At 47.2% G+C, this 26,469-nt stretch overlaps 1 protein-coding gene across 1 annotated transcript; it reads left to right on the plus strand.

Annotated features, from left to right (window-relative positions):
- Positions 1 to 662: 662 nt before the first annotated feature.
- On the plus strand, positions 663 to 12,222 carry LOC132885060 (uncharacterized). Its single transcript, XM_060919331.1, has 5 exons — positions 663 to 1,098; positions 1,213 to 1,376; positions 1,841 to 2,061; positions 11,343 to 11,472; positions 12,061 to 12,222. The coding sequence occupies exons 1-5, from the start codon at positions 792 to 794 to the stop codon at positions 12,220 to 12,222; spliced, it is 984 nt and encodes a 327-aa protein (XP_060775314.1). The 5' UTR covers positions 663 to 791.
- The last annotated feature ends 14,247 nt before the right edge of the window (positions 12,223 to 26,469 follow it).

The following is a 26,469-nucleotide window of genomic DNA, read 5'->3' on the forward strand; positions in this document are numbered from 1 at the left end:
CAGGGTTTTCCCAATTTGCTGAAGCAGTTCCTCGTGGCGAGCAAGGGCCTCACGTTGGCTGGTGAGCGTACGTCCATGAGCGTCCATGGTTGCTCCGAAGCATGTCAAAGCTGCCATAATTCCCTGAAGGTTGGCCGGGTAGACAGTTGAAGCAGCCTCTGCTGAGTCGATCATGACGGAGTCTTTCTGTTAGGGTTTTGCTGGGATTCGAACCTGGTTCGTTGGTGTGATGATCCAGCAAACCCCCTCAAATGCAGAGGCGTGAGGCGGAAGTAGAAAAAGTAACAAAAGGTTTATTTATACTATGTACACTATATACAATCCAGGGCAAAAAACAAAACAAAACAAAAACAAAGAGTATAATTCAAAAAGAAAAAGGCAAAAATGCAAAAGCTCAGAAGATCCACAAAACACAGTACAAAGGAAACTGGAGATAAACATAACAGCACAAAGACTCCGTGACAAGAGGACTGAACTCAGGGGTATAAATACACAAACTAATTAAGGACACAGGTGAAGATAATTAGGACTAACAGGCAATTAACAAAAAAAAACACAAAACACAGGAACAGTGGCGGCCTCTAGAGGCCAAAATAAATATGACACGAAAAGGAAATAACAGCGGCCTCTAGAGGCCAAAACAGTCCAAGTCCTAACAAGCAAGTAAGGTTTATCGCCTGAGGAATCTCACAATTGGTGATGGCGCTGAATTTGAGATAGCTAAAGGAAGTGATGGAACACGGGTTTTTCTTGGACTGAGAGATGACGGTACTGAGGTAGCTGTCAAACGAATGTTAAAGTCCAATTATCAAGACCTCAAAAATGAAGAGGAATTTCTACGGCTTCCTGAGCTTGACAATCCTTGTATTGTGCGATATGTGGACTTTGCAGAAGATGACAAATTTGGGTATCTTGTCCTTCAACTTTGTGAATACACACTGGAGGAGTACATCCAAAACCATTTGCCAGAAGACCGTTCTCTGCAGCTACAGGTCCTGAAGAAAATTGTCAAAGAAGTACTCCGTAGCCTAAAAGTTCTTCATAGCCAAGATACCAGCGTGCTTCATCGAGACATCAAACCTCAAAATGTTCTGATTGGTAGGAATCATTATTTAATTATCAGTCCTGTCTAATTTATTTATAACTGGTGCATACTTCAGTGGCCCTTTAACCCATTTTATTATTATTATTATTATTATTATTATTTGACAGATATAACTGGAAAGGCGAGATTAGCTGATTTTGGCATAAGTCGAAGACTGAAGTTGGGGGAGACGACTTGCCGCACTAATACTGCTGGGACAAGGTGCTGGAAAGCCAGTGAAACTGTTGATGAGGACAGTAACCGTGGCTACAAGAGGAGTTCTGACATTCAGGTTTTGGATGTCAAGCAGAATCCATAATAAATATTAAAATTAAAACCCAAGAATCATTTTTGCTTTTATAACTCTTTTAGGTTGCGGGAATGGGGCGGCATGGTGGTGTAGTGGTTAGCACTGTCGCCTCACAGCAAGAAGGTCCGGGTTCGAGCCCCGTGGCCGGCGAGGGCCTTTCTGTGCGGAGTTTGCATGTTCTCCCCGTGTCCGCGTGGGTTTCCTCCGGGTGCTCCGGTTTCCCCCACAGTCCAAAGACATGCAGGTTAGGTTAACTGGTGACTCTAAATTGACCGTAGGTGTGAGTGTGAATGGTTGTCTGTGTCTATGTGTCAGCCCTGTGATGACCTGGCGACTTGTCCAGGGTGTACCCCACCTTTCGCCCGTAGTCAGCTGGGATAGGCTCCAGCTTGCCTGCGACCCTGTAGAACAGGATAAAGCGGCTAGAGATAATGAGATGAGATGAGGTTGCGGGAATGTTGGTGTATTACATCCTCTCCATTGGACATCATCCGTTTGGCAAAGGTGTCCGGTGTGAGGCTAATATTCTTGATGGGAAGTACTCTTTGGAACACCTGGAGGATGAAATGGCAAAGGACTTGGTGGAGTGGATGATCAGTCATGATCCAAAGGACAGACCTAAAGTAGAGGAGACTCTTTGCCACCCATTCTTTTGGACAGATGGATGGTAAGCCATATCTAACAAATCACAACATAAATTATTCAGCTTACCAGGATAGTAGATACTATAGATGAAAGAATTAATTTATTGCATTCCTTGAGCATAATTTGCAAAAGTTATGCAGATCACCAGCAAAACCATGAATCTCTACAGCCCAACAGCTTACATTCAAGTTCAAAACCAAATAGGAGTTATGAGATATCAAACTAAAATAAACAAGCTACTGAACAAAACCCTCAAAATTATTAATGAGAGTAAGAGGTCATGGTGAATCTTTTGGCTCAAAGGGGGACCAAGAGCATGTTATTTACAGGAATATCACCCAGAAGATTACTATATCGCTAGTACTAAATATAATTCATAGTGCCTCATGTTATTGTAGATGTTCTGTGGGGGAAAGAAACAGGTAAGAAAGTATACATTTGCATTGCATGTGCTGATTTTCAGTCCACTCAAAATGGTGTCACATTTTCAACTACAGTATTCAGTACAACTTACCTACACAGAAGACTTGGGAAAATACTAGTGCAGCCCAGAACATATTACTATATCTCTTAGAAGTCCACTAAAACCGTATTGGACCATATTTCCATCAGCTCAGTGAAACAGAAAAATTGATAGGTCTTGACTACACATGCTGAAACTCATTAGACAACTCGAGAACGCTGTGGACATGCAGTACTATGTTACTCTGTTTTGCTTCATGCTTTTCAGGAGATCCAAAATATTGACCTGAACCTCACTTTCAGTGTACCTCGGGCGATTTTTAATTTGATTCTGAATTTCTAATTTGGTTCAAGGATGTTTGTATGCAGTGTCTATCATGAAACTGATTCATTTCACACAGAGCAAAGACACTTCTTCAAAAAAAAAAATTACGAGTGCAGCTGATATCAATTTATTAGACTAGATGCACGATCAAAAAAAGCAGACTTTTTTATAAAAAAGAAAAAGAAATAAATTATATGGACAAGGTGGGGCAATATTAGACAGCATAAAGTGCTAATAAAAAATACATAAGAAATTGCTTGAGTAAGCTATTTATGATAACCTATAAAAATTTGTGCATCGTAGTCACTGCTGCAGAGAAAGACATAATAAAGAGAGCTCTGTTTGCAGTTGAGACTGGGCAGTAATACTAAATCAACTCATTAATACTAAATTAACCCTCACATTATATTGCAAATCCACGCTTTATTTATTCTATATCTGCACTGAACTGAAACTGGTTCTTCTGTGGAAAACTGATGTGGAAAAACACCTTTGGAAATGTAACTCTTTAATCTCCCAGGCTCTGTCAACGCTGCTGACTGACATAATGGCATACCTTTTCCTATAAGTTGCACTGCACTGTAGATATGCTAGTGTGTGTGTGTGTGTGTGTGTGTGTGTGTGTGTGTGCGTGCGTGTGTGTGTACTATATATTATATTTATTCTATCCACATTCACTGGATATGAGCAATCGCACGCTCTGATTGGCTACTCTACTACTAGGCTATCAGCTCATATACTGTGAGTAGAGAAAAACAAAATGGCGGAGCGTGTTGCTGAACCAACCGAGGACGAAATAAAAACTCCACTTAAACCCCCCCCCCCCCCCCCAAAAAAAAATATATGGAATGAAAATATTTGATGGTAAGAACAGATCTTTTTTTATTTTTCAAGAATTATAGCATTTTTCACAAATTGCTACTACATTCTACGCAGAAATTATTTTGTTGATGTTTTGTATAAAATTTTTATTTATTGAATTTGCAAACAATAAAAATGCTGTTTCTCAAAATCCAGTGAATGTGAAATATAAAATTCCATGTAAGCTGGTGACTGGATATATGTAAATACAAATAATATACACTGATCAGCCATAACATTATGACCACTGACAGGTGAAATGAATAACAATCATTATCTCTCAAACTGCTGAAAAAGTTAATGGTGGCTAAAACAGAAAAGTGTCAGCAGTAACTTTTTCAACAGATTGTGCTACAGTAGCTCTTTTGTGGGATGAGACCATATGGGCTAGCCTTCCATGCCCCATGCAAATCAGTGAGCCTTCGACACCCATGACCCTGTTGCTGGTTCACTGGTTGTCCTTCCTTAGACCACTTTTGGTAGGTACTAACCACTGCATACCAGGAACACTCCACAGGATGTGCCATTTTGGTGATGCTCAGACCCAGTCATCTCGCTATCACAATTTGGCCCTTGTCAGAATCACTCAGATCCTTACTGAGTGACTCTGACAAGTCATTTTTCCTGTTTCCAACACATCAACTTCAAGAACTGACTGTTCTCTTGCTGCCTAATATATCCCACCCCTCGACAGGTTCCACTGTGATGAGATAATCACCATTATTCACTTCACCTCTCAGTGGTCATAATGGCTGATCGGTGGCTGATCAGTGGCTAATCACCGTTATTCACTTCACCTCTCAGTGGTCATAATGGCTGATCAGTGGCTGATCGGTGTATATCTAAAATCTCATCTCATTATCTCTAGCCACTTTATCCTGTTCTACAGGGTCGCAGGCAAACTGGAGCCTATCCCAGCTGACTACGGGCGAAAGGCGGGGTACACCCTGGACAAGTTGCCAGGTCATCACAGGGCTGACACATAGACACAGACAACCATTCACACCCACGGTCAATTTAGAATCACCAGTTAACCTAACCTGCATGTCTTTGGACTATGGGGGAAACCGGCACACCCGGAGGAAACCCACATGGACAACATGCAAACTCCGCACAGAAAGGCCCTCGCCGGCCACGGGGCTCGAACCTGGACCTTCTTGCTGTGAGGAGACAGCGCTAACCACTACACCACTGTGCCGCCCCTATATCTAAAATATGTGACCCCTCACCGAATCCAGGGACACATGTCGGCCGAAACGAATCCGAGATAATCACAAAAGAAGCATTTTTTTTTCGAAATTTGTGATTTTTGTTTTTTTCCATCATGTGCAAGTTGAGACCTTGAAGAATGCAATCAGTATTTCAGATAATAGATTGTTTTGTTGGAAAAGCATACATTTTTTGTTGCAAATTGTCTCATTTTTGTCAGGATTGTAGCCTGCTGGGGGGTGTGGGTAAATTACCATATGGGCCATTCACATGACGATTTAAGTCATTTGTTTGTTTTTTTCCGCGAATCAGCTGTATGATCCGAGTTGAGCGCATGGCTACTTAACCTGCATACAGGCGTGTGATTTCACTATGGAATGAGTTACTAAACAGAGCGCAGAGGAGCAAACACCGCGAAGCAAACAGACACTCGGTATTTACATCGGAGATAACCATTCTAGCAAAAAAAACCGTAACCTCGTTTTCCAGATTGAATGGAATACTTGAATGATCGGATGATACATGGACCGTTCTAGGATTACATGATTCCATCGGAGGCATTGGTGTGTGCAAGGTGCCGTTTCTCTTTCTGATGGGGTAAGTTTATTAATCTAAGGCTGTGTGGTTATTTTTGCATGTAACGGAGAGTGTTGTGGTTTGGTTAAGCCAAGGTCACAACCAGACGTACGATTTTTTGGCCGTGTCATTTTTGGTGTTTCCCAAATCGCTGCGGTTTTTTTGTTCACGGAGAAAGACACGCGTTGGCCGTAAGTTTGTCTTGCAACCTGAAAAAAACGTAAGTGCCCGTAGAGTTTGTTTGACATGACAAAGAACCTCTGCGGCTCGAAAATCAGCACATCACACGCAAAGGGGAGAGTGAAGTCAGGGGAGTGTAATGGTGTCCCCCACACAGTGCAGCCTTTACCTTAGAGAAAGCCTGCTGGCATTGCTCCGTCCACTGGACCAGATCTGGTGCCCCCTTTTTAGTGAGATTAGTCAGTGGGCTGGTGACGTCCGAATAATTAGGTATAAACCTACGATAGTAGCCAGCCAGCCCCAGGAACTGTCTCACCCCCTTTTTGGTCTTGGGCCTTGGGCAGGCCGCAATCACTGCTGTCTTGTTGATTTGGGGACGCACCTGCCCATTGCCCAAGTGGAAGCCCAGATACCGTACTTCCACCCGCCCAATTGCACACTTCTTCAGGTTGGCTGTGAGACCTGCTCGCCTCAGCGACCCAAGGACGGCCCTCAGGTGTTTTAGATGCTGTGGCCAATCATTACTGTAAATAATGATGTCATCTAGGTATGCAGCTGCGTAGGTGGCATGGGGGCGGAGGACCCTATCCATAAGTCGCTGGAACGTAGCGGGCACCCCAAACAGCCCAAAAGGAAGTGTGATGAACTGGTGTAAGCCAAACGGTGTGGAAAAGGCCGTTTTCTCTCGGGATAGCGGAGTCAAGGGGATCTGCTAATATCCCTTTGTCAAATCCAGTGTCGAGTAAAAATGAGCCGTGCCTAGTCGATCGAGCAACTCATCAATACGAGGCATTGGGTATGCATCGAATTTAGACACCGCGTTGACTTTTCTATAGTCCACACAGAACCGGACCGACCTGTCGGCCTTGGGCACCAAGACCACTGGGCTGCTCCAGTCACTGTGGACTGTGGGCCTCGACGATGCCCATTTCGAGCATGGCCTCGAGTTCTTCCCGAACCACCTTTTTTTTGTGTTCGGGCAGTCTGTAAGGGCGGCTGTGCACTACTACCCCCGCGGATGTCTCAATGTGGTGTTCTATGAGGTGGGTGCAGCCGGGCAGGGGCGAGAACACGTCAGAAAATTCTGTTTGCAACTGAGTGACCTCCGCGAGTTAGGTCGGGGAGAGGTGGGCTCCACAGGGGACCAGAGCAGTGGGCGATGTCAATTTTCCTTTTTGAACCTCTGGCCCCAGCTCCGCCTTCTCTGGAACCACCAACATCAACGCCACGGGGACCTCCTCGCTCCAAAGTTTTAACAGATTGAGGTGGTAAATCTATAACGCCCCGCCCCTGTCCGTTCGCCTCACTTCATATTCGACGTCCCCGACTCGCCGTGTGACCTCAAAGGGTCCTTGCCACTTGGCAATTAATTTTGAGCTCGACGTGGGCAACAACACGAGTACTTTATCTCCCGGTGTGAACTACCTAAGGCGCGTGCCCCTGTCGTACAGACGGACTTGACGTTCTTGGGCTTGCCGCAAATTCTCCTGGGTTAAGTGTGTGAGGGTGTGGAGTTTGGTGCGCAGGTCGATTAACGTACTGAATTTCATTTTTACTTGTTGAAGGTCCCTCCTCCCAATTTTCACGCAGCACATCTAGAATGCCATGGGGCTTATGCCCGTATAATAATTCGAACGGGGAGAACTCTGTGGAGGCTTGTGGGACCTCTCGCACTGCGAATAACAGGGGCTCAAGCCATTTATCCCAGTTGCGTGCGTCCTCGCTTACAAATTTTTTAATTATGTTTTTGAGGGTGCGATTGAACCGTTCGACTAAGCCATCCATTTGTGGGTGATAAACACTGGTGCGGATAGGCTTAATTCCCAGTAACCCATACAGTTTGCGCAGCGTGTGTGACATAAACGCAGTGCCTTGATCAGTCAGAATCTCTTTGGGGATTCCGACTCGGGAGATGACGCGGAAGAGTGCTTCCGCAATACTGCGTGCTGAGATATTGCGAAGAGGCACTGCTTCCAGATATCGCGTTGCATAGTCCACCAGAACTAAAATAAAGCGATATCCTCGTGTTGACCGATCTAATGGCCCGACAAGATCCATCCCAATTCTTTCGAATGGGGTCTCGGTTAATGGCAGAGGGCGCAAAGGTGCTTTTGGAATGGCCACTGGATTTACTAACTGGCATTCACGGCACACCGTACACCACCTACGGACATCGCCGCGAATCCCTGGCCAGTAGAACCGGGCCATTATTTGGGCTAGTGTCTTATCCTGCCCCAAGTGTCCAGGTATGGGATTAAAGTGAACCACCTGGAATACAAATTCCCGGCGGCTCTTTGGGATCAAAAGCTGAGTTATCGGTTCTTTAGTCTGAGTGTCCTGCGTCACTCAGTATAATCTATCCTTAATAATGGAGAAATAGGGGAAGGACGGTGTGGCATTTAGCTGGAGCATTTGACCATCGATTACTCTCACTTGGTCAAACGCATGCCGCAGAGTCTCGTCTCGTGACTGCTCTAACGGGAAATCCACGAGGGATTCCCCGAGAGCGGGAGGAGATGCCTGCAGCTCCTCACTCTGACACGGTGATGACATAGACAGCTCTGTGACAGCTGTTCCCACCAATGCCACACTGGGACCTCCCCCCGCTAAACTATGGCAGGCCCCACTCTTCACTAAATGAGTCATTCATTCCCCAAATCCCAGCCAATCAGTCCCCAAAATTATCGAATGGGTAAGGTGAGGATTAACCGCCGCCTGTACTCTAAATTTCTCCCCTCGAAATAGAATGTGGACCGACACTAAAGGGTAGTTGTGAACATCCCCGTGTGCACACAACATCTTCACCAATTGTGCTCTCCCCAATGCCTCGTCTTGCACCAGGCTTTGGTGGATTGAGGTCTGATTACAGCCGGAGTCCACCAAAGCCTGATACGTATCCCCTTGGATACTCACTGGTATGTGATGCGCTCCAGCCCGATCGAGGGCGGTCTCTGGCGCATCGGGGATCCAGACCACCACGCCCACCTCCATCGCCGAGCACTGATGCTGGAGGTACCCTGGCTCCCTGCAGCACCAGCATACCGGCCCAGGCTCTCTCTCTGCACCGGTGTTCCAGAGTTCACTCACCTGAGGGGGGGAAGACACAGACACGGAAGTAGTAAACAGTAGGGCACCGCGGGTGCGGCGGGCTGGCTGGGGTGGAACCGGCTCCCGCCTCCACGGTGGGGGAACAGGGCAAGGACGAGGAACAGGGGGAGAGGGAAAGAGAGAAGAGAGGGGAGAAGAAGAGACACACTGTCCTGCCGTCAGAACAGCCGCCATATGGTCCTCCGCCAGCTCGATGGTCCGATCCAGCAATGCTGGGCGATGGCACTGGATCCACTCCGCGGTTCCTCCTGGAAGTCGGGCAATGAATTGTTCCAGCGCCACCAGGTCGATGATTTCCTCGGCGTCGCGGTTGTCGGCCCTCAGCCACTGCCGGCAGGCGTCCAGGAGCTGCTGGCCAAACACGAATGGCCGGCCAACCTCCTCCAAGTGCAGCGCGCGGAAGCGCTGCCGCTGCTGTTCCGGTGTGCGCCCCACACGTTGGAGGATGGCCTTGCGGAGGTTGGTGTAGACCAGCCGGCTGTCGGTGGGGAGCTGTAGCGCAGCCGGCTGCGCCTCACCCGTTAGCAGGGGGAGGAAGTGCGCTGCGCGCTACTCCACCGGCCAACCCCATGCCTCTGCTGCCTGCTCAAAAATAGCGAGGGAGGCTTCGGGGTCATCCTGCGGACCCATCTTCGTTAGGGTGAGGTGGGGAGGGTCCACACCGGTGGTGATGGTGGACCCCGCCGACGCGAGCCGGTGCTGGAACGCCTGGCGATCTTCCTGCTGCGCCAGCACCAGGGCTTTGAATCGTTGTTCTTGCTCCTTCCGGAGGGCGACCAGCGCCTGGTGCTGGCTCTGTTGGGCCGTGGCAAGGGCATGGACCAGGTCCTTGAAGGGGGAGGACTCCATGGGGCTGTTCTCTTCCGTACTCCGAGTCCCGGGTTTCGGCACCACTGTAGCAAGAGTTCTAGGTGGGTGGAGCACAGAAGCACGGCAGGCCAGAACTGAGTTCTCAAAAACTTGTTTATTTAGCTTTTTAGCTTTTATATTCACTCTGACACACACGCACGCACGCACACAAGCGTCCAGGTTGGGGAAGAGCTCCCTTCCTCTGCTCTCTCTCCTTTATAGGGCACGGTCACTGGGGAAGACACACAAACACAGGTTAATTCCCATCAGGTGTAGTGATTCTGCCACTTACCTTCCCTAACTCCGCCCTCCCTTCACAGACTGACGCTTGACCACGCCCCCACTGCCACACAAAAATTCAGTCATTTCGGTTCTTTTTTTTTAACCACCGAAAATCATAACCGAGCATGTGCAAAAATACCTGAAATCTCGGTCCCAATGTATTCTTATGTGGTAGCAAAAATTTGAAATGTCTGACGAGGACAACGCAAATCAAACGCAAGAAGACACTCAAGACAGAAGCTCTGTCTGGAAATATTTTTTAAAAGAAGACAAGAAACAGAAGTATGCAGTTTGCATCATATGCCAGAAGGCCATTAGTGCAGAATATGGAAATACTACAAACCTAAGAAAACATATTCAAAGCAAACACAAGATGGCGTATGCTGAGTTATGCAAATTAACTTTATCTCAAACTTCAAAAAGATCGCGAAAGGTGAGTTAACAATTGTTTTAAGAGCTATACCGGACATTGAGCCTGTCATTGGTTTGAGCGATTTAGAGCTCCAGCGATCATTTTTGCACCAAAAACTGCCTGTAGGACATAGGCTTGACTAGCGAGCCATGCAGCCGTGTTTTACACAGCCAATTCTCAAAAAAACATGGCCTATAAATTTTATACTAATCTGTGCTCACCAAAATTTGCTGTTTTGTCAAGTAATTTTGTGCATTTTTGTCGACAGTCAGCTGTTTCCCAGGGCGTGCCCGACGCGTGTGCTTTCCATATATGGAAGTTAAATCTCATCTCATCTCATTATCTCTAGCCGCTTTATCCTTCTACAGGGTCGCAGGCAAGCTGGAGCCTATCCCAGCTGACTACGGGCGAAAGACGGGGTACACCCTGGACAAGTCGCCAGGTCATCACAGGGCTGACACATAGACACAGACAACCATTCACACTCACATTCACACCTACGGTCAATTTAGAGTCACCAGTTAACCTAACCTGCATGTCTTTGGACTGTGGGGGAAACCGGAGCACCCGGAGGAAACCCACGCGGACACGGGGAGAACATGCAAACTCCACACAGAAAGGCCCTCGCCGGCCCCGGGGCTTGAACCCAGGACCTTCTTGCTGTGAGGCGACAGCGCTAACCACTACACCACCGTGCCGCCCCGGAAGTTAAATCAAGAAAATCAAATTTACCACCAAAAATGTAGCGTTCTTATTGGTCAGACTTCGAAACGAGGCTTGAATGGAAGCAAAATACTACGAAGCTCGGCAGGTTTAGAATGAGTAGGTCATGTATTTAGATAAAGATCTTCGAGTTTTTTATCGAGTTTTTATTTATAATCTCTTTTGGTTGCAACTGTAAAAAGAAAAATCTGTAATACAAACTGAAATTGCATTGTATATTTATAGTTAGATTTTTTTTTAAAAATTTGAAATACTTCACAAACTGAATTTTGCATGTTGTGTTGCTTTTCACAGTTTTTTTTTTCCAAATTTTCAGGAAAGTGGAGTACTTAAAAAGGCTGGGGAATGAAAAGGATGTGGAGAACTGCCGCAATGCTGAGCCAGACCTCCTTTCTGCTATAGAGGAAATTACAGCAGGGAAAAGCTTCTCAGACTGGAAAACAAAAGTGAGTCCAACCAGATTTCACTCTTGAATACTGACTTAAGTCTCTCAGCCACATTACAGTAGACAATACTGATGTGCCACTGTGTTTCATTTATATTGTGTTTATTGTATTTTAATAGAATAATTTTCGTCATGAAACGTGCAACAATGTGATTGTGAAAAGATGTGCAAATTTTGAAGCCATGAATTTGGTTGTTACAATTTCTTTGATAGTAGTTGTTGGAAAAAACCTGTAACAGTCAACTGTTAAACTGTTTCTGCTCAGAGATTTACAAACATGTTTCTGCTTTGTTTATTATGAGGGATTATATCATGCAATAGCCTGCATCAGTGATCTCACCATGCAAATGTCATTCATGAGACGACTACAGAATACTTGTTTGTGCATCGTAAAGTTTTCTTAAATGGTTTTCTATAATACCTGCTTCTCCAGTTGCCCTCGACTTGTGCAAAAAATGGATGGTAAGAAAAAGCCCTACCCAGAGAACACACTCGGCCTGCTGCGCTTCATCCGGAATCTGCATGAGCATTAGTGAGTTGTATAGAAAATATACACTTCTCATATGATTTTGTTTGTGTTGTGTTAAAGCCAATTTTGTTCTGTCTGAATAGTTCTGAAGATGCCGCAAAGTTAAATCTGATGACGTCATTCCCTGACCTTTTTGGAAATGCTTTCAAGTTGGCCAAAAAGAGAGGATGGCACACCAGACCAAGTCTGAGAGAATGGCTTCGCTCAGTACCAGAGATTTAACAGGACAAAACTGGACAGTGTATACTCATATAGGAGTATATAGAAGACAACTTGTAATATATTGATATTATAACTGCTAAGTTAGACCCTTCTGTTTTATTGGTAGTTAAACAGAGCCATCTAGTGGTGATTTAGTTATGCAGTAATGCCTGGATGTTGCCTGTGTGTGTCAGTCTTACCCCTTTTCCGCGAAATCAGTTCCAGGGCTGGTTCGGGGCCAGTGCTGGTGCTGGTTCACAACTTGTTCAACTTGCGAGCCAGCTGAGAACCAGTTTGCTTTTCCATAGCTTGGAGTGCTAAGGGGAGCCACGTCATTACGTTGCTGTATACATCAGTTACGTCACTGCATTTGCATAAACCTTGGCACGTACATCGAAGTAACAGCAACACGGAGAAGAGAAGCAGCAACAACAACAATAATGGACTTCGTGTTTGTACAGCTGCTGCTTCTCGTCGCTTAAAAATGGCGACCTTTCGCGGTCTTGCTATTGTTGTCAGTCTTAACAACTCCAGTCACCTACCTGGTGTGGAATGGGGTGAACCGACGCCCAGTCCACATTGACCATTGCTGTACAACCGGCTGTCCAGTCTGGAGACATTTGAGTTCCAGGATGAGCAGATGGACGTTACCAGCAACTACCCTGCAGTGGTTCATGCAGACTTGGGGGGAGGCACACCTGGAGCAGTAGGTGGTAGCCCGTACTCACCTGAAGCTACACCGTTGCCTCGGATGCAGGCTAAGGAGACGCTTGCAACATCTTTATCAGGCTCAGTGGCCTGTGACAAGGCAGTGACACCTGACAACTGAGCAACCACCTCCCCTGAGGTGTTTGGGCGCAGGTACCCTCTGAGAGAGAGGGCGCCTCCTAAACGACTCACCTTGTGATCAGTCAGTTCCTGAGAAACATTGTTCCTGAAAACAAAAGAGTTCCTGTTCATACAAAATTGTGGAAAAAAAAAAGAGTTCCTGAGACTAAAATGGAAATGGGGCAAAAATGGGTCTAATGGATTGTGTTGGCAGTAATGATTTTGTTAAATCTCTGAAAGTAAATTGCCTGCGCAAATGTTTTTTTTTTGTAAAGTACGAGTTATTATTAGTGGGGACTTCATAGTTTAAGGGGGAGGAATGTAATATATTAATATTATAACTGCTTAGTTAGACCCTTCTGTTTTATTGGTAGTTAAACAGAGCCATCTAGTAGTGATTTAGTTATGCAGTACTGCCTGGATGTTGCCTGTGTGTGTCAGTCTGAGAGTTGCAATAAAGAGGTGCAGACGTGTGGAAGTTGGCCTCAGTCATCTTTAGCTGTTATGGATATATTATAACAGTGTAAGATTAGTCCAAATATATTACGCAACTGCCTGGCTTCAAGGACACCCCCTTGAAGAATATAAAGTACAGCTTTTCCCTGTAGCTGTGAAGACAACAACCTGTTTAATCATCCTGCACCGTAGTGTGCTCTTTTAATCGGCCTTCTTTTAATTTCTAACGGGCTTCCAGTGAAAACAGTATGTGTGGATGCACTCCCTGCCAGAAGTGTATGCAAACTCTGGAGCAAGGGCGGCTGGTGCATAAGGGCGATTGGGCAATGCACTGCCAAAACAAAAAAAAAAGAAGTTTTTTTTCTTTTTTTAAAACAAACTTTCACCAGCGCTGCTCGAGGCCGTTTTAATCTGTCTCTGGGTATCATTGTCCAATCAGGGTGGTCTTGCTTCTAGAGTACCGCCCCTTTTGGGGCGATTTCAGTCACGCTGAAAATCACCCAAGAGTTCACTGATAGAGTCCCATGTTAATATATATTTTTTCTCCTGACTGACACTTCAATGCAATCTCTGTGGGTTCCGGGGGGGCTTGCCCTAACGTGCTTACATCCCTGCGAAGCGCGGCAAAGTTGCGTTTGATCCGCTCAGTTTCTGAGGTGAGATGGATGCGGAAAGCAATTCAGTGCGGTCCTTAAAAGAAGTTCCAGTCAGTGCGTTTACATGCACATCCAAATCGAGCTGCTGTCGGTAATCGAGCAAAGGGTCCCAGCAGGGGTGCCAGAGAAATCCAATCCTACATGCACACAAGGAAATCGAGCTATTGTGTGAGGTACATTGTGCACCCAAGCCACAGGTGGCGCTACACGCCCCATCATGTTGGTACACTTCCGGTTGTCATCATGAAGAAGAGCTATTCAAGAGTATAAACAAAGTTATCAGTTCCGTGTTCAGAAGAAGAACGAGCTGATGAGCATGAACTCTGTCTCCTCATTGCTCCAGAAGTGCACGCTTCTGCTCGCCATTTTCTCTTCCTCCTGACCTCTTCTGCTGCTTGCTACTACTGCTGTTGTCATGCCGACCGAGGCTGTTGTGTTTCCCGCTTGTGGTCTCGTCACTCGTCACTTCCGGAAGGGGCAGTGCTGAAGTAAGTAGCTTGACTACGTAGCTCAATAGGGTATACATGCACTAAGTAGCTCGGCAAAAATCGCATAATCTAGGTCGTGTAGCTCGATTACGAGAAATCAAGTTCGGTTAAATTTCAGCCTAGCTAACGTGTTTCCATGCCATTTAGAACTTCGATTTCAGTCGAGCAACGGCAGAAATTCGATTTTCTCTATTTAGTCAGCGATCAAATCGAGCTAAATTGGCAACAAAACAAGCTGGACCCCCTCGACTAAATCTAAACATAAAACAAATTTCGACAAGGGGGAGAAATCATATACTCGAGGTTTTACTTCAACATGGTCCCAGCACAAATCCTGGCGAGCTGGCTGCGAGGATGCCTCAGCGGTTTTCTGCTCCCCCTGCTTACTTTTCCACCCTGGAGGTGGCTCCACGGACAACACTGCTTGGACGGTCACTGGAGTTTCGGACATGCATCATTTATCGGAGAAAATAAAAAAACATGAGTCATCAAAGATTCACATGGGCAGCTGCCTGAAATTTTCGGCTTTTGGGAGCGTGAACATCGCTACACAACTGGATGAGGGCTACAGGCTAGCAGTTCACCGCCACAACGATGAGGTGAGCAAGAACAATCACATATTAAACCAGCTCATCCAATGCGTGAAATTTTGTGGAGTGTTCGAGTTAGCTCTACGAGGCAAAGACGAAACTGAGGGCTCCAGTCACCGTGGTGTTTTTCTGGGTTTGGTTGACTTCGTGACTCACACACACAAACACAGTCACAGAATCAGTTCACTTTTGATGTTTTCAATGTGCATTTTATATTTGCCACACTTTGCTCTGAGAGTTAGCACTTTGGTAATATCCTTGGTAAATACCAGTAATTGCAAGATCTAAAGATCCACTCATCTATTTATTCAACTGCTATTGTTATGTTAGCCAACTATTTACAATGTTTTGTTACAGTAAGTGCACTTTCCTGTTTGTCCTTAAGTTGCACAGTCTGTAAAATTCTTGCTGGTCATGGAGTTTGAAGTACAAAATCTATTGACAGAACATTCTGTAGAACAGTTGACTTGTTACCTAGGTCAATTTACTTCAGTCCTGTGGACATTTATGGTCCGTGTAGACATAACGGGGAAAAATTGCCCCCCCTAAAAAAAAATTCAGGAGCCGCCACTGCTCTGGAGATATATTTCTGGATATAGAAACACTCTAGATACGGATATCTAAATCCAGATTTTATAACCGGACTTTTGGCCGTGTGACATTCACATAAGTTCATTTTAAACTTCACACAGAGCAGAACTTCCTGGTATTGAGGTGGTGTCTGATTATAAATTTTGAGGTTTGGTGATCCTACAACCCCGATTCCAAAAAAGTTGGGACAAAGTACAAATTGTAAATAAAAACAAAATGCAATAATTTACAAGTCTCAAAAACTGATATTGTATTCACAATAGAACATAGACAACATATCAAATGTCGAAAGTGAGACATTTTGAAATTTCATGCCAAATATTGGCTCATTAGAAATTTTATGACAGCAACACATCTCAAAAAGTTGGGACAGGGGCAATAAGAGGCTGGAAAAGTTAAAGGTACAAAAAAGGAACAGCTGGAGGACCAAATTGCAACTCATTAGGTCAGTTGGCAATAGGTCATTAACATGACTGGATATAAAAAGAGCATTTTGGAGTGGCAGCGGCTCTCAGAAGTAAAGATGGGAAGAGGATCACCAATCCCCCTAATTCTGTGCCGACAAATAGTGGAGCAATATCAGAAAGGAGTTCGACAGTGTAAAATTGCAAAGAGTTTGAACATCTCATCATCTACAGTGCATAATATCATCAAAAGATTCAGAGAATCTGGAAGAATCTCTGTGCGTAAGGGTCAAGGCCGGAAAACCATACTGGGTGCCCGTGATCTTCGGGCCCTTAGACGGCACTGCATCAAATACAGGCATGCTTCTGTATTGGAAATCACAAAATGGGCTCAGGAATATTTCCAGAGAACATTATCTGTGAACACAATTCACCGTGCCATCCGCCGTTGCCAGCTAAAACTCTATAGTTCAAAGAAGAAGCCATATCTAAACATGATCCAGAAGCGCAGACGTCTTCTCTGGGCCAAGGCTCATTTAAAATGGACTGTGGCAAAGTGGAAAACTGTTCTGTGGTCAGACGAATGAAAATTTGAAGTTCTTTATGGAAATCAGGGACACCGTGTCATTTGGACTAAAGAGGAGAAGGACGACCCAAGTTGTTATCGGCGCTCAGTTCAGAAGCCTGCATCTCTGATGGTGTGGAGTTGCATTAGTGCATGTGGCATGGGCAGCTTACACATCTGGAAAGACACCATCAATGCTGAAAGGTATATCCAGGTTCTAGAGCAACATATGCTCCCATCCAGACGACGTCTCTTTCAGGGAAGACCTTGCATTTTCCAACATGACAATGCCAAACCACATACTGCATCAATTACAGCATCATGGCTGCGTAGAAGAAGGGTCCGAGTACTGAACTGGCCAGCCTGCAGTCCAGATCTTTCACCCATAGAAAACATTTGGTGCATCATAAAACGGAAGATACAACAAAAAAGACCTAAGACAGTTGAGCAACTAGAATCCTACATTAGACAAGAATGGGTTAACATTCCTATCCCTAAACTTGAGCAACTTGTCTCCTCAGTCCCCAGATGTTTACAGACTGTTGTAAAGAGAAAAGGGGATGTCTCACAGTGGTAAACATGGCCTTGTCCCAACTTTTTTGAGGTGTTGTTGTCATGAAATTTAAAATCACCTAATTTTTCTCTTTAAATGATACATTTTCTCAGTTTAAACATTTGATATGTCATCTATGTTCTATTCTGAATAAAATATGGAATTTTGAAACTTCCACATCATTGCATTCCGTTTTTATTTACAATTTGTACTTTGTCCCAACTTTTTTGGAATCGGGGTTGTAAGATGCTGTCAGCTTCTGCACTTTTCTAACCTTAATCCGTAGAGAAATATTACCTGTTTCTTGATTAAATATCCTGTATTCTCTGCTTTTTCCCATAGTGATAGTAAACTATAGCTCTTTTTTCAGTACCCCTTTTAAAATGCCTTCATGAACTCCAAAGTGCTTCAGACCCATAGCATATAAGTGGGCATAATTCACATAAGTGAATTCACTTTTTTATTTACTCAATGAAATTGGGTGACATTGCACTAATTTCTGAGGAAATCTGGTCCTGAAGCCTAAATCAGCATTGACGAGATTCCTTACCCTGCAGAGGTCATTTAACAACTTCACTTGGGATGTAAAAGGCATTGAGGATTCCCTTAAGGGGAAATGATGATACGTCAAACAGGGCATGTTAAAAAAGCATGAATAGATTTATCCTGTGTCATACTGATGACCTTATGAAACAATGTCATGGATGGCTAAACTGAAAATTAGAGTGAATGTAAAAATAGTTTGTAAAATGTGACTTTTTGATAAGGTTTTTATAATTTTATTTGAATAAAAACAGTTTTGCTCATCAACTTCAAAATGATTAAATGCATTGGTGAGCTGAAAGGCTTCCTGTCAAAGCTGATTTTTATGTTAATATTTTATAAACAAGATGTCCTGTTTCAAGGTTTGTTTAGTTTTTGAAAAATGTGATTTTTACCCAAAGAAAATTAAACTTTCGTTATGTAAATGTTCAGTTGGTTTGTGTATTTATTAGTAGTATTTAAGTAATTTAAAGGGTTTTTTTTTCAACTTTTCATTGTGATAACTAAAACTTTGATATTGCACAGTGCATGTACTCAGCAGTAAAATGCAGTTTAAAAGAACTGCAAATAATAGCATTGTGCAAATTAACAAAGTGCAGGTTGAATATGTAATATATACACTGATTACCGACAGACAAAAAACCACTGGCAGGTGAAGTGAATAACATTTCATGATCTCATTACAATGGCAGCTGTCAAGGGATGGGATACATTAGGCCGTAAGTGAAGTCAATTCTCAAAGTTGTGCTGGAAGCAGGAAAAATATGCGAGCATAAATCTGAGCGACTTTGACAAGGGCCAGGTTGTGGTGTCTAGACAACTAGGTCAGAGCATCTCCAACCCAGCAGATCCTGGGGTGTTCAGTATGTAGTAGTAAGTACCTATCAAAAGCGATCCAAGGAAGGACAGCCAGTGAATTGGTGACAGGGTCATGGGTGTTGAAGGCTCATTGCTGCACATGAGGACTGAAGGCTAGTCAGGAGGTGAGCCAGGGTCTGAGCCCCCTCCTCTTCCATCCAGCCCTCCCTGATGGTGCTCTGCTCGAAGATATAGATGCAAGCATTAACGTTATTGGCATGGGTGAGCTCAGGTAGCAGACAGAGGGCTTCTTGGTGTTGACCTGGATGCTGGTGGGAGAGTAGGTTTGCCTTGGCTTGGTGATGTGGCAGCCTGCAGAACATGGGCCAGCAACTGGGTCACCTGCTGCTGCCGAATGCTGGCCTCGAGGAGGTGCTAGAAAAGACGCTCTATGTGGTGGGTGGGTGAGGGTGTCATGCTCATGCCAGCATTCTCCACCTGTGTAGTAAACTCACTGCTACAGTGGACAGACGCAGATCCTGGAGTAGTGGAAAACTTGGTGCTTTTATTTAGAGTTTGGAGGAGAGTAGGGGGAAAGGGGAGTGCGAGAGGAGGTTCAGGAGTGGCAGTGAAGGAATGGCAGCTGGAATCTGGTGCTCAGTCATGCTGTGGTAAATTGAAGGAGCCAGCCAGGCAGTGGGTCACAGGCAGGCTGAGAGGTGAGTGGATCAGGTCTCCAGTGCTTGCCAGAATTGGGCTGAAGCTTGAGAGCAAGACCAGGAGAGCTCTCAATGATCAGGGGATGTTGTCCTCATTGTCTTCATTGTGAGGTAGCCTGAGGAGGGAGGGGAAACACCAGCTTCCTTCAACATTCGGAGCTTAACTGACCTTTGTGAGTAGCAGCGCCTTCTTATATGAGGGTAAGTCAAAAAGTTCTAAGACAAATTGAAAAAAATATTTTATTTATGAAAATAACAGTTATTTCTCTACATATCCTGCATTTAAGTCTAAACACTTCTGCAAGTGGTGTTTCCATCGGAGAATTCCTTCTTTGTAGAATTCTGGGGGATGTCTTTCACACCTTTTGAAATTATACTGTACCATCTGTTTTCGAACTTTTTGAGTTACCCTCGTATCTCTTACTACTTTCTGGATGAGCTGTGTGTTGGTGGCTGGAAGTCATTACAAAATTGTGGCAGCGGGGGCGTGGTCAAGCACCGGTCTGTGACAGGAGGGCGGAGTCAGGGAAGGTAAGTGGCAGAATCACTTCACCTGAGAGCAATTAACCTGTGTTTGTGTGTCTTCCCAGTGACCGCGCCCTATATGAGGAGGGACAGCGAGAGCAGAGGGAGGCTCTCCCTGGAACCAGACGCCGAGTGTGGGTGTGTCTGTAACAGTAACTCTTAGTGGTTAGACTGAAAAGTTTGGCAATAAAACCGAGTTGCAAACCTGATCTCTGTCCTGCCGTCCTCTGTGCTCCACCCACACCTAGGGAAAGCTACAGTGGTGCCGAAACCCGGGACATGGAGCACCAACCCAGCAGCCCCATGGAATCCTCCCCGTTCACCGACCTGGTCCACGCCCTCGCCACGGCTCAGCAAAGCCAGCACCAGGCGCTCGTCACACTCCGAAAGGAACAAGAGCGGCGCTTCGATGCCCTGGTGCTGGCCCAGCAAGAAGATCACAAGGCGTTCCGGCATCTCCTCGCGTCGGCGGGGTCCACCAGCGCTCCGGCCGCGGGCCCGTCTCCCCTCACCTTAACTAAGATGGGCCCGCAGGACGACCCCGAGGCTTTCTTCACGTTGTTCGAGCAGGTCACCAAAGCCTCGGGGTGGCCGATGGAGCAGCGCGCGGCGCGCCTCCTCCCCCACCTGACAGGAGAGGCGCAGCTGGCTGCACTACAGCTCCCCGCCGATCGCCGGCTGGCCTACGCCGACCTTCGCCGGGCTGTCCTTCAGCGCGTGGGGTGCACGCCGGAGCAGCAGCGCCAGCGCTTCCGCGCGCTGCGGATGGAGGAAGTCGGCAGCCTGTTCGCGTTCGGCCAGCAGCTCCGGGACGCCTGCTGGCGGTGGCTGAGGGCCGAAGATCGCGACGCCGAGGGAATCATCGATCAGGTGGTACTGGAACAGTTCATCGCCCGCTTACCAGCAGGAACCGCAGAGTGGGTCCAGTGCCACCGCCCGGCGTCGCTGGATCAGGCAGTCGAGCTGGCGGAGGATCATCTGGCGGCTGTCTCGGCAGCAGGACAGCAGATGACGACATCTCTTCTCTCCTCTTCTCTCTCTCTCTCTCTCCCCCCTCCTCCTGTGTCCCGTCCTCGCCGCATTCCCCCACCGCGGAGGCGGGGGCCGGCACCACCCCTGCCGGCCCGCCGCACCCGCGGTGCCCTCCCGTTTCTCCCTTCTGTGTCTGTCTCTCCCCCACCTCAGGTGAGTGAGCCCCAGATCACCGGTGCAGAGGGGAAGCCCGGGCCGGTTTGCTGGCGCTGCGGGGAACCGGGCCACCTTCAACAGCAGTGCACAGCAATGGAAGTGGGCGCGGTGGTTCGGATCCCCAACGCACCAGAGGCCGCCCTCGATCGGGCCGGAGCGTATCGCATACCGGTGAGTATCCAAGGGGCTACATATCAGGCGTTGGTGGATTCTGGTTGTAATCAGACCTCAATTCGCCAAAGCCTGGTGCAAAACGAGGCATTGGGGGGAGCACAAGGGGTGAAGGTGTTGTGTGTGCACGGGGATGTTCACCGCTACCCTTTGGTGTCGGTCCACATTATTTTCAGAGGGGAAAAATTTATAGTGAAGGCGGCGGTTAATCCTCGCCTTACCCACTCTTTAATTTTGGGGACTGATTGGCCGGGATTTCGGGGTTTAATGATGCGCCTAGTAGAGAGTGGGTCCTGCCAGTTGACAGGGGGGGGTCCCGGGGTCGTTTTGGCAGGAGCAGCTGTCGCAGAGCCATCTACGTCATCTCCGCATCAGGGTGAGGAGCCACCGGCTCCTCCTCTCTCTATTGGGGAATCCCTCGCGGATTTCCCATTAGAGCAGTCGCGAGACGAGACTCTGCGGCATGCGTTTGACCAAGTGAGAGTAATCGATGGTCAAACGCTCCCGCCGAATGCCACCCCGTCCTTCCCCTACTTCGCGATTATGAAGGATAGGTTATACCGAGTGACGCAGGACACTCAAACTAAAGAGCGAGTCACGCAGCTTTTGATTCCAAAGAGCCACCGGGAATTGGTATTCCAGGCGGCTCACTTTAATCCCATGGCTGGACACTTAGGGCAGGATAAAACACTAGCCCGAATAATGGCCCGATTCTATTGGCCGGGGATTCGCGACGATGTCCGTAGGTGGTGTACGGCATGCTGCGAATGCCAGTTAGTAAATCCAGCGGCCATTCCAAAAGCGCCATTGCGCCCTCTACCGTTAATCGAGACCCCGTTTGAAAGAATTGGGATGGATCTCGTCGGGCCATTAGATCGGTCAGCACGAGGGTACCGCTTTATATTAGTTCTAGTGGACTATGCAACGCGATACCCGGAAGCAGTGCCTCTGCGCAATATCTCAGCACGCAGTATTGCAGAGGCACTCTTCCGCGTCATCTCCCGAGTTGGAATCCCAAAAGAGATTCTGACTGATCAAGGCACTACGTTTATGTCACAAACACTACGCGAACTGTATGGGTTATTGGGGATTAAGCCGATCCGCACCAGTATATATCACCCACAAACGGACGGTTTAGTGGAACGGTTCAACCGCACCCTCAAAAATATCATTAAGAAATTCGTAAGTGAGGACGCACGTAATTGGGATAAGTGGCTCGAACCCTTGCTGTTCTCAGTGCGAGAGGTCCCCCAAGCCTCCACGGGGTTCTCCCCGTTCGAATTATTATATGGGCGTAAGCCGCGCGGCATCCTGGACGTGCTGCGGGAAAATTGGGAGGAGGGACCTTCACAAAGTAAGAATGAAATTCAGTACGTTATGGACCTGCGCGCAAAACTCCACACGCTCACCCACCTAACTCAGGAGAATTTGCGGCAGGCCCAGGAACGGCAAGCCCGCCTGTACAACAAGGGTACGTGCCTTAGAGAGTTCACACCGGGAGATAAAGTACTCGTACTCTTGCCCACGTCGAGCTCCAAATTAATCGCCAAGTGGCAAGGACCCTTTGAGGTCACACGGCGAGTCGGGGACGTCGACTATGAGGTGAGGCGAACAGACGGGGGGGGCGCTACAGATTTACCACCTCAATCTGCTCAAACTCTGGAATGAGGAGGTTCCCGTGGCGTTGGTGTCGGTAGTTCCGGAGAAGGCGGAGCTGGGGCCGGAGGTTCAAAAAGGGAATTTGGCATCACGTACCTCTCCAGTCCCCTGTGGAGACCACCTCTCCCCGACCCAACTCACAGAGGTCGCCCAGTTGCAGGCCGAGTTTTCAGATGTGTTCTCGCCCCTGCCCGGTCGCACTAACCTCATAGAACACCACATAGAGACACCCCCGGGGGTGGTAGTGCGTAGCCGCCCTTATAGACTACCCGAACACAAAAAAAAGGTGGTTCGGGAAGAACTTCAGGCCATGCTCAAAATGGGCATCGTTGAGGAGTCCCACAGCGACTGGAGCAGCCCGGTGGTCTTGGTTCCCAAGGCCAACGGCTCGGTCCGGTTCTGTGTGGACTATAGAAAAGTCAACGCGGTGTCTAAATTCGACGCGTACCCAATGCCTCGTATTGATGAGCTGCTCGATCGACTAGGCACGGCTCGCTTCTACTCGACACTGGATTTAACGAAGGGATATTGGCAGATCCCCTTGACTCCATTATCCCGTGAGAAAACGGCCTTTTCCACACCGTTTGGCTTACACCAGTTCGTCACACTTCCGTTTGGGCTGTTTGGGGCGCCCGCTACGTTTCAGCGGCTGATGGACCGGGTCCTCCAGCCCCACGCCACCTATGCGGCCGCCTACCTGGACGACATTATCGTTTATAGTAACGACTGGCAGCGGCATCTGCAACACCTGAGGGCCGTCCTTAGGTCGCTGAGACGGGCGGGACTCACTGCCAACCCAAAGAAGTGTGCGATTGGGCGGGTGGAAGTACAGTATCTGGGCTTCCACTTGGGCAACGGGCAGGTGCGTCCCCAAATTAATAAGACCGCAGCGATTGCGGCCTGCCCGAGGCCCAAGACCAAAAAGGGGGTGAGACAGTTCCTGGGGCTGGCTGGCTACTATCGTAGGTTTATACCTAATTATTCGGACGTCACCAGCCCGCTGACTGACCTCACTAAAAAGGGGGCGCCAGATCCGGTCCAGTGGACGGAGCAGTGCCAGCAAGCTTTCTCGGAGGTAAAGGCTGCACTGTGTGGGGGGCCACTTTTACACTCCCCTGACTTCTCTCTCCCTTTTATGTTACAGACGGATGCGTCGGACAGAGGGCTGGGGGCCGTTTTGTCCCAGCAGGTGGAGGGGGAGGATCGCCCGGTCCTATACATCAGCCAGAAGCTGTCAGTGCGTGAGGGGCGCTACAGCACGATTGAGAAGGAGTGCCTGGCGATCAAATGGGCGGTTCTCGCCCTCCGGTACTACCTGCTGGGGCGCCCTTTCACCCTCTGTTCGGACCACGCGCCCCTCCAGTGGCTCCACCGCATGAAAGATGCCAACGCGCAGATCACCCATTGGTATCTGGCGCTCCAACCCTTTAATTTCAAGGTGGTCCACAGGCCGGGGGCGCAGATGGTCATGGCGGACTTCCTCTCCAGTCAAGGGGGGGGGGGGAGTCGGCTGCAGGCCGGACAGCTGCCCGGCCTGAGTCGGGCGGTGGGGGTATGTGGCAGCGGGGGCGTGGTCAAGCACCGGTCTGTGACAGGAGGGCGGAGTCAGGGAAGGTAAGTGGCAGAATCACTTCACCTGAGAGCAATTAACCTGTGTTTGTGTGTCTTCCCAGTGACCGCGCCCTATATGAGGAGGGAGAGCGAGAGCAGAGGGAGGCTCTCCCTGGAACCAGACGCCGAGTGTGGGTGTGTCTGTAACAGTAACTCTTAGTGGTTAGACTGAAAAGTTTGGCAATAAAACCGAGTTGCAAACCTGATCTCTGTCCTGCCGTCCTCTGTGCTCCACCCACACCTAGGGAAAGCTACAAAAATGAATGTTGAACATTGAATTTTCATTAAACATTTAATCTTAAACTACAGTTGCTACACTCAGAATTAAGAGACAGACATGCAAGAATGTCTTGCTAATGTAGTTTTATCCAACTTTCCAACATTGGAACAATTCAAGAGTATATGGTTTGAGTATCTTTTCCATACACTGATATTGCTTGGGCGGCACGGTGGTGTAGTGGTTAGGGCTGTTGCCTCACAGCAAGAAGGTCCGGGTTCGAGCCCTGTGGCTGACGAGGGCCTTTCTGTGCGGAGTTTGCATGTTCTCCCCATGTCCACGTGGGTTTTCCCCAAAGACATGCAGGTTAGGTTAACTGGTGACTCTAAATTGACCGTAGGTGTGAATGTGAGTGTGAATGGTTGTGTCTCTATGTGTCAGCCCTGTGATGACCTGGCGACTTGTCCAGGGTGTACCCCGCCTTTCGCCTGTAGTCAGCTGGGATAGGCTCCAGCTTGCCTGCGACCCTGTAGAAGGATAAAGCGGCTAGAGATAATGAGATGAGATGAAAGTCTAGACAGTGCTCAATATCATCATGAATCCTATAAGCCATACTTTTCATTTATTTCAGCATTAAAGTCAAATTTATGTATTATATTCAGGTATGTGATACTATGCTTGTCTTTTTTTCCTCTGTGCTGAGGTAGGTGGCACCGAGGTGGCAGAATCACACCAGCAGCTATCCGTTTATTCTTTAATCATCTGGCCTGTGTCAGCAGGGTAAATTAGCTACATGGGTTGAGAATAAAACTGAAAGCTTCCATAAATTACACAAGTTTGAGGTCACTTAAGCCACATCCCTCTCCTGGCATCCTAAACATGAAGGTGGCTTCCCAAAGAAAGTTGCACAAAAGGATACAAAAACTGAAAGAGTTGGCGTAAACTTATAGCATTTACAACCCCGATTCCAAAAAAGTTTGGACAAAGAACAAATTGTAAATAAAAACGGAATGCAATAATTTACAAATCTCAAAAACTGATATTGTGTTCACAATAGAACATAGACAACATATCAAATGTCGAAAGTGAGACATTTTGAAATTTCATGCCAAATATTGGCTCATTTGAAATTTCATGACAGCAACACATCTCAAAAAAGTTGGGACAAGGGCAATAAGAGGCTGGAAAAGTTAAAGGTACAAAAAAGGAACAGCTGGAGGACCAAATTGCAACTCATTAAGTCAATTGGCAATAGGTCATTAACATGACTGGGTATAAAAAGAGCATCTTGGAGTGGCAGCGATTCTCAGAAGTAAAGATGGGAAGAGGATCACCAATCCCCCTAATTCTGCGCCGACAAATAGTGGAGCAATATCAGAATGGAGTTCGACAGTGTAAAATTGCAAAGAGTTTGAACATATCATCATCTACAGTGCATAATATCATCAAAAGATTCAGAGAATCTGGAAGAATCTCTGTGCGTAAGGGTCAAGGCCGGAAAACCATACTGGGTGCCCGTGATCTTCGGGCCCTTAGACGGCACTGCATCAAATACAGGCATGCTTCCATATTGGAAATCACAAAATGGGCTCAGGAATATTTCCAGAAAACATTATCTGTGAGCACAATTCACCGTGCCATCCGCCGTTGCCAGCTAAAACTTTATAGAAGAAGCCGTATCTAAACATGATTCAGAAGCGCAGACG

The sequence above is a fragment of the Neoarius graeffei genome, chromosome 1 (assembly GCF_027579695.1).
Source record: "Neoarius graeffei isolate fNeoGra1 chromosome 1, fNeoGra1.pri, whole genome shotgun sequence".
Taxonomy (NCBI): Eukaryota; Metazoa; Chordata; class Actinopteri; order Siluriformes; family Ariidae; genus Neoarius; species Neoarius graeffei.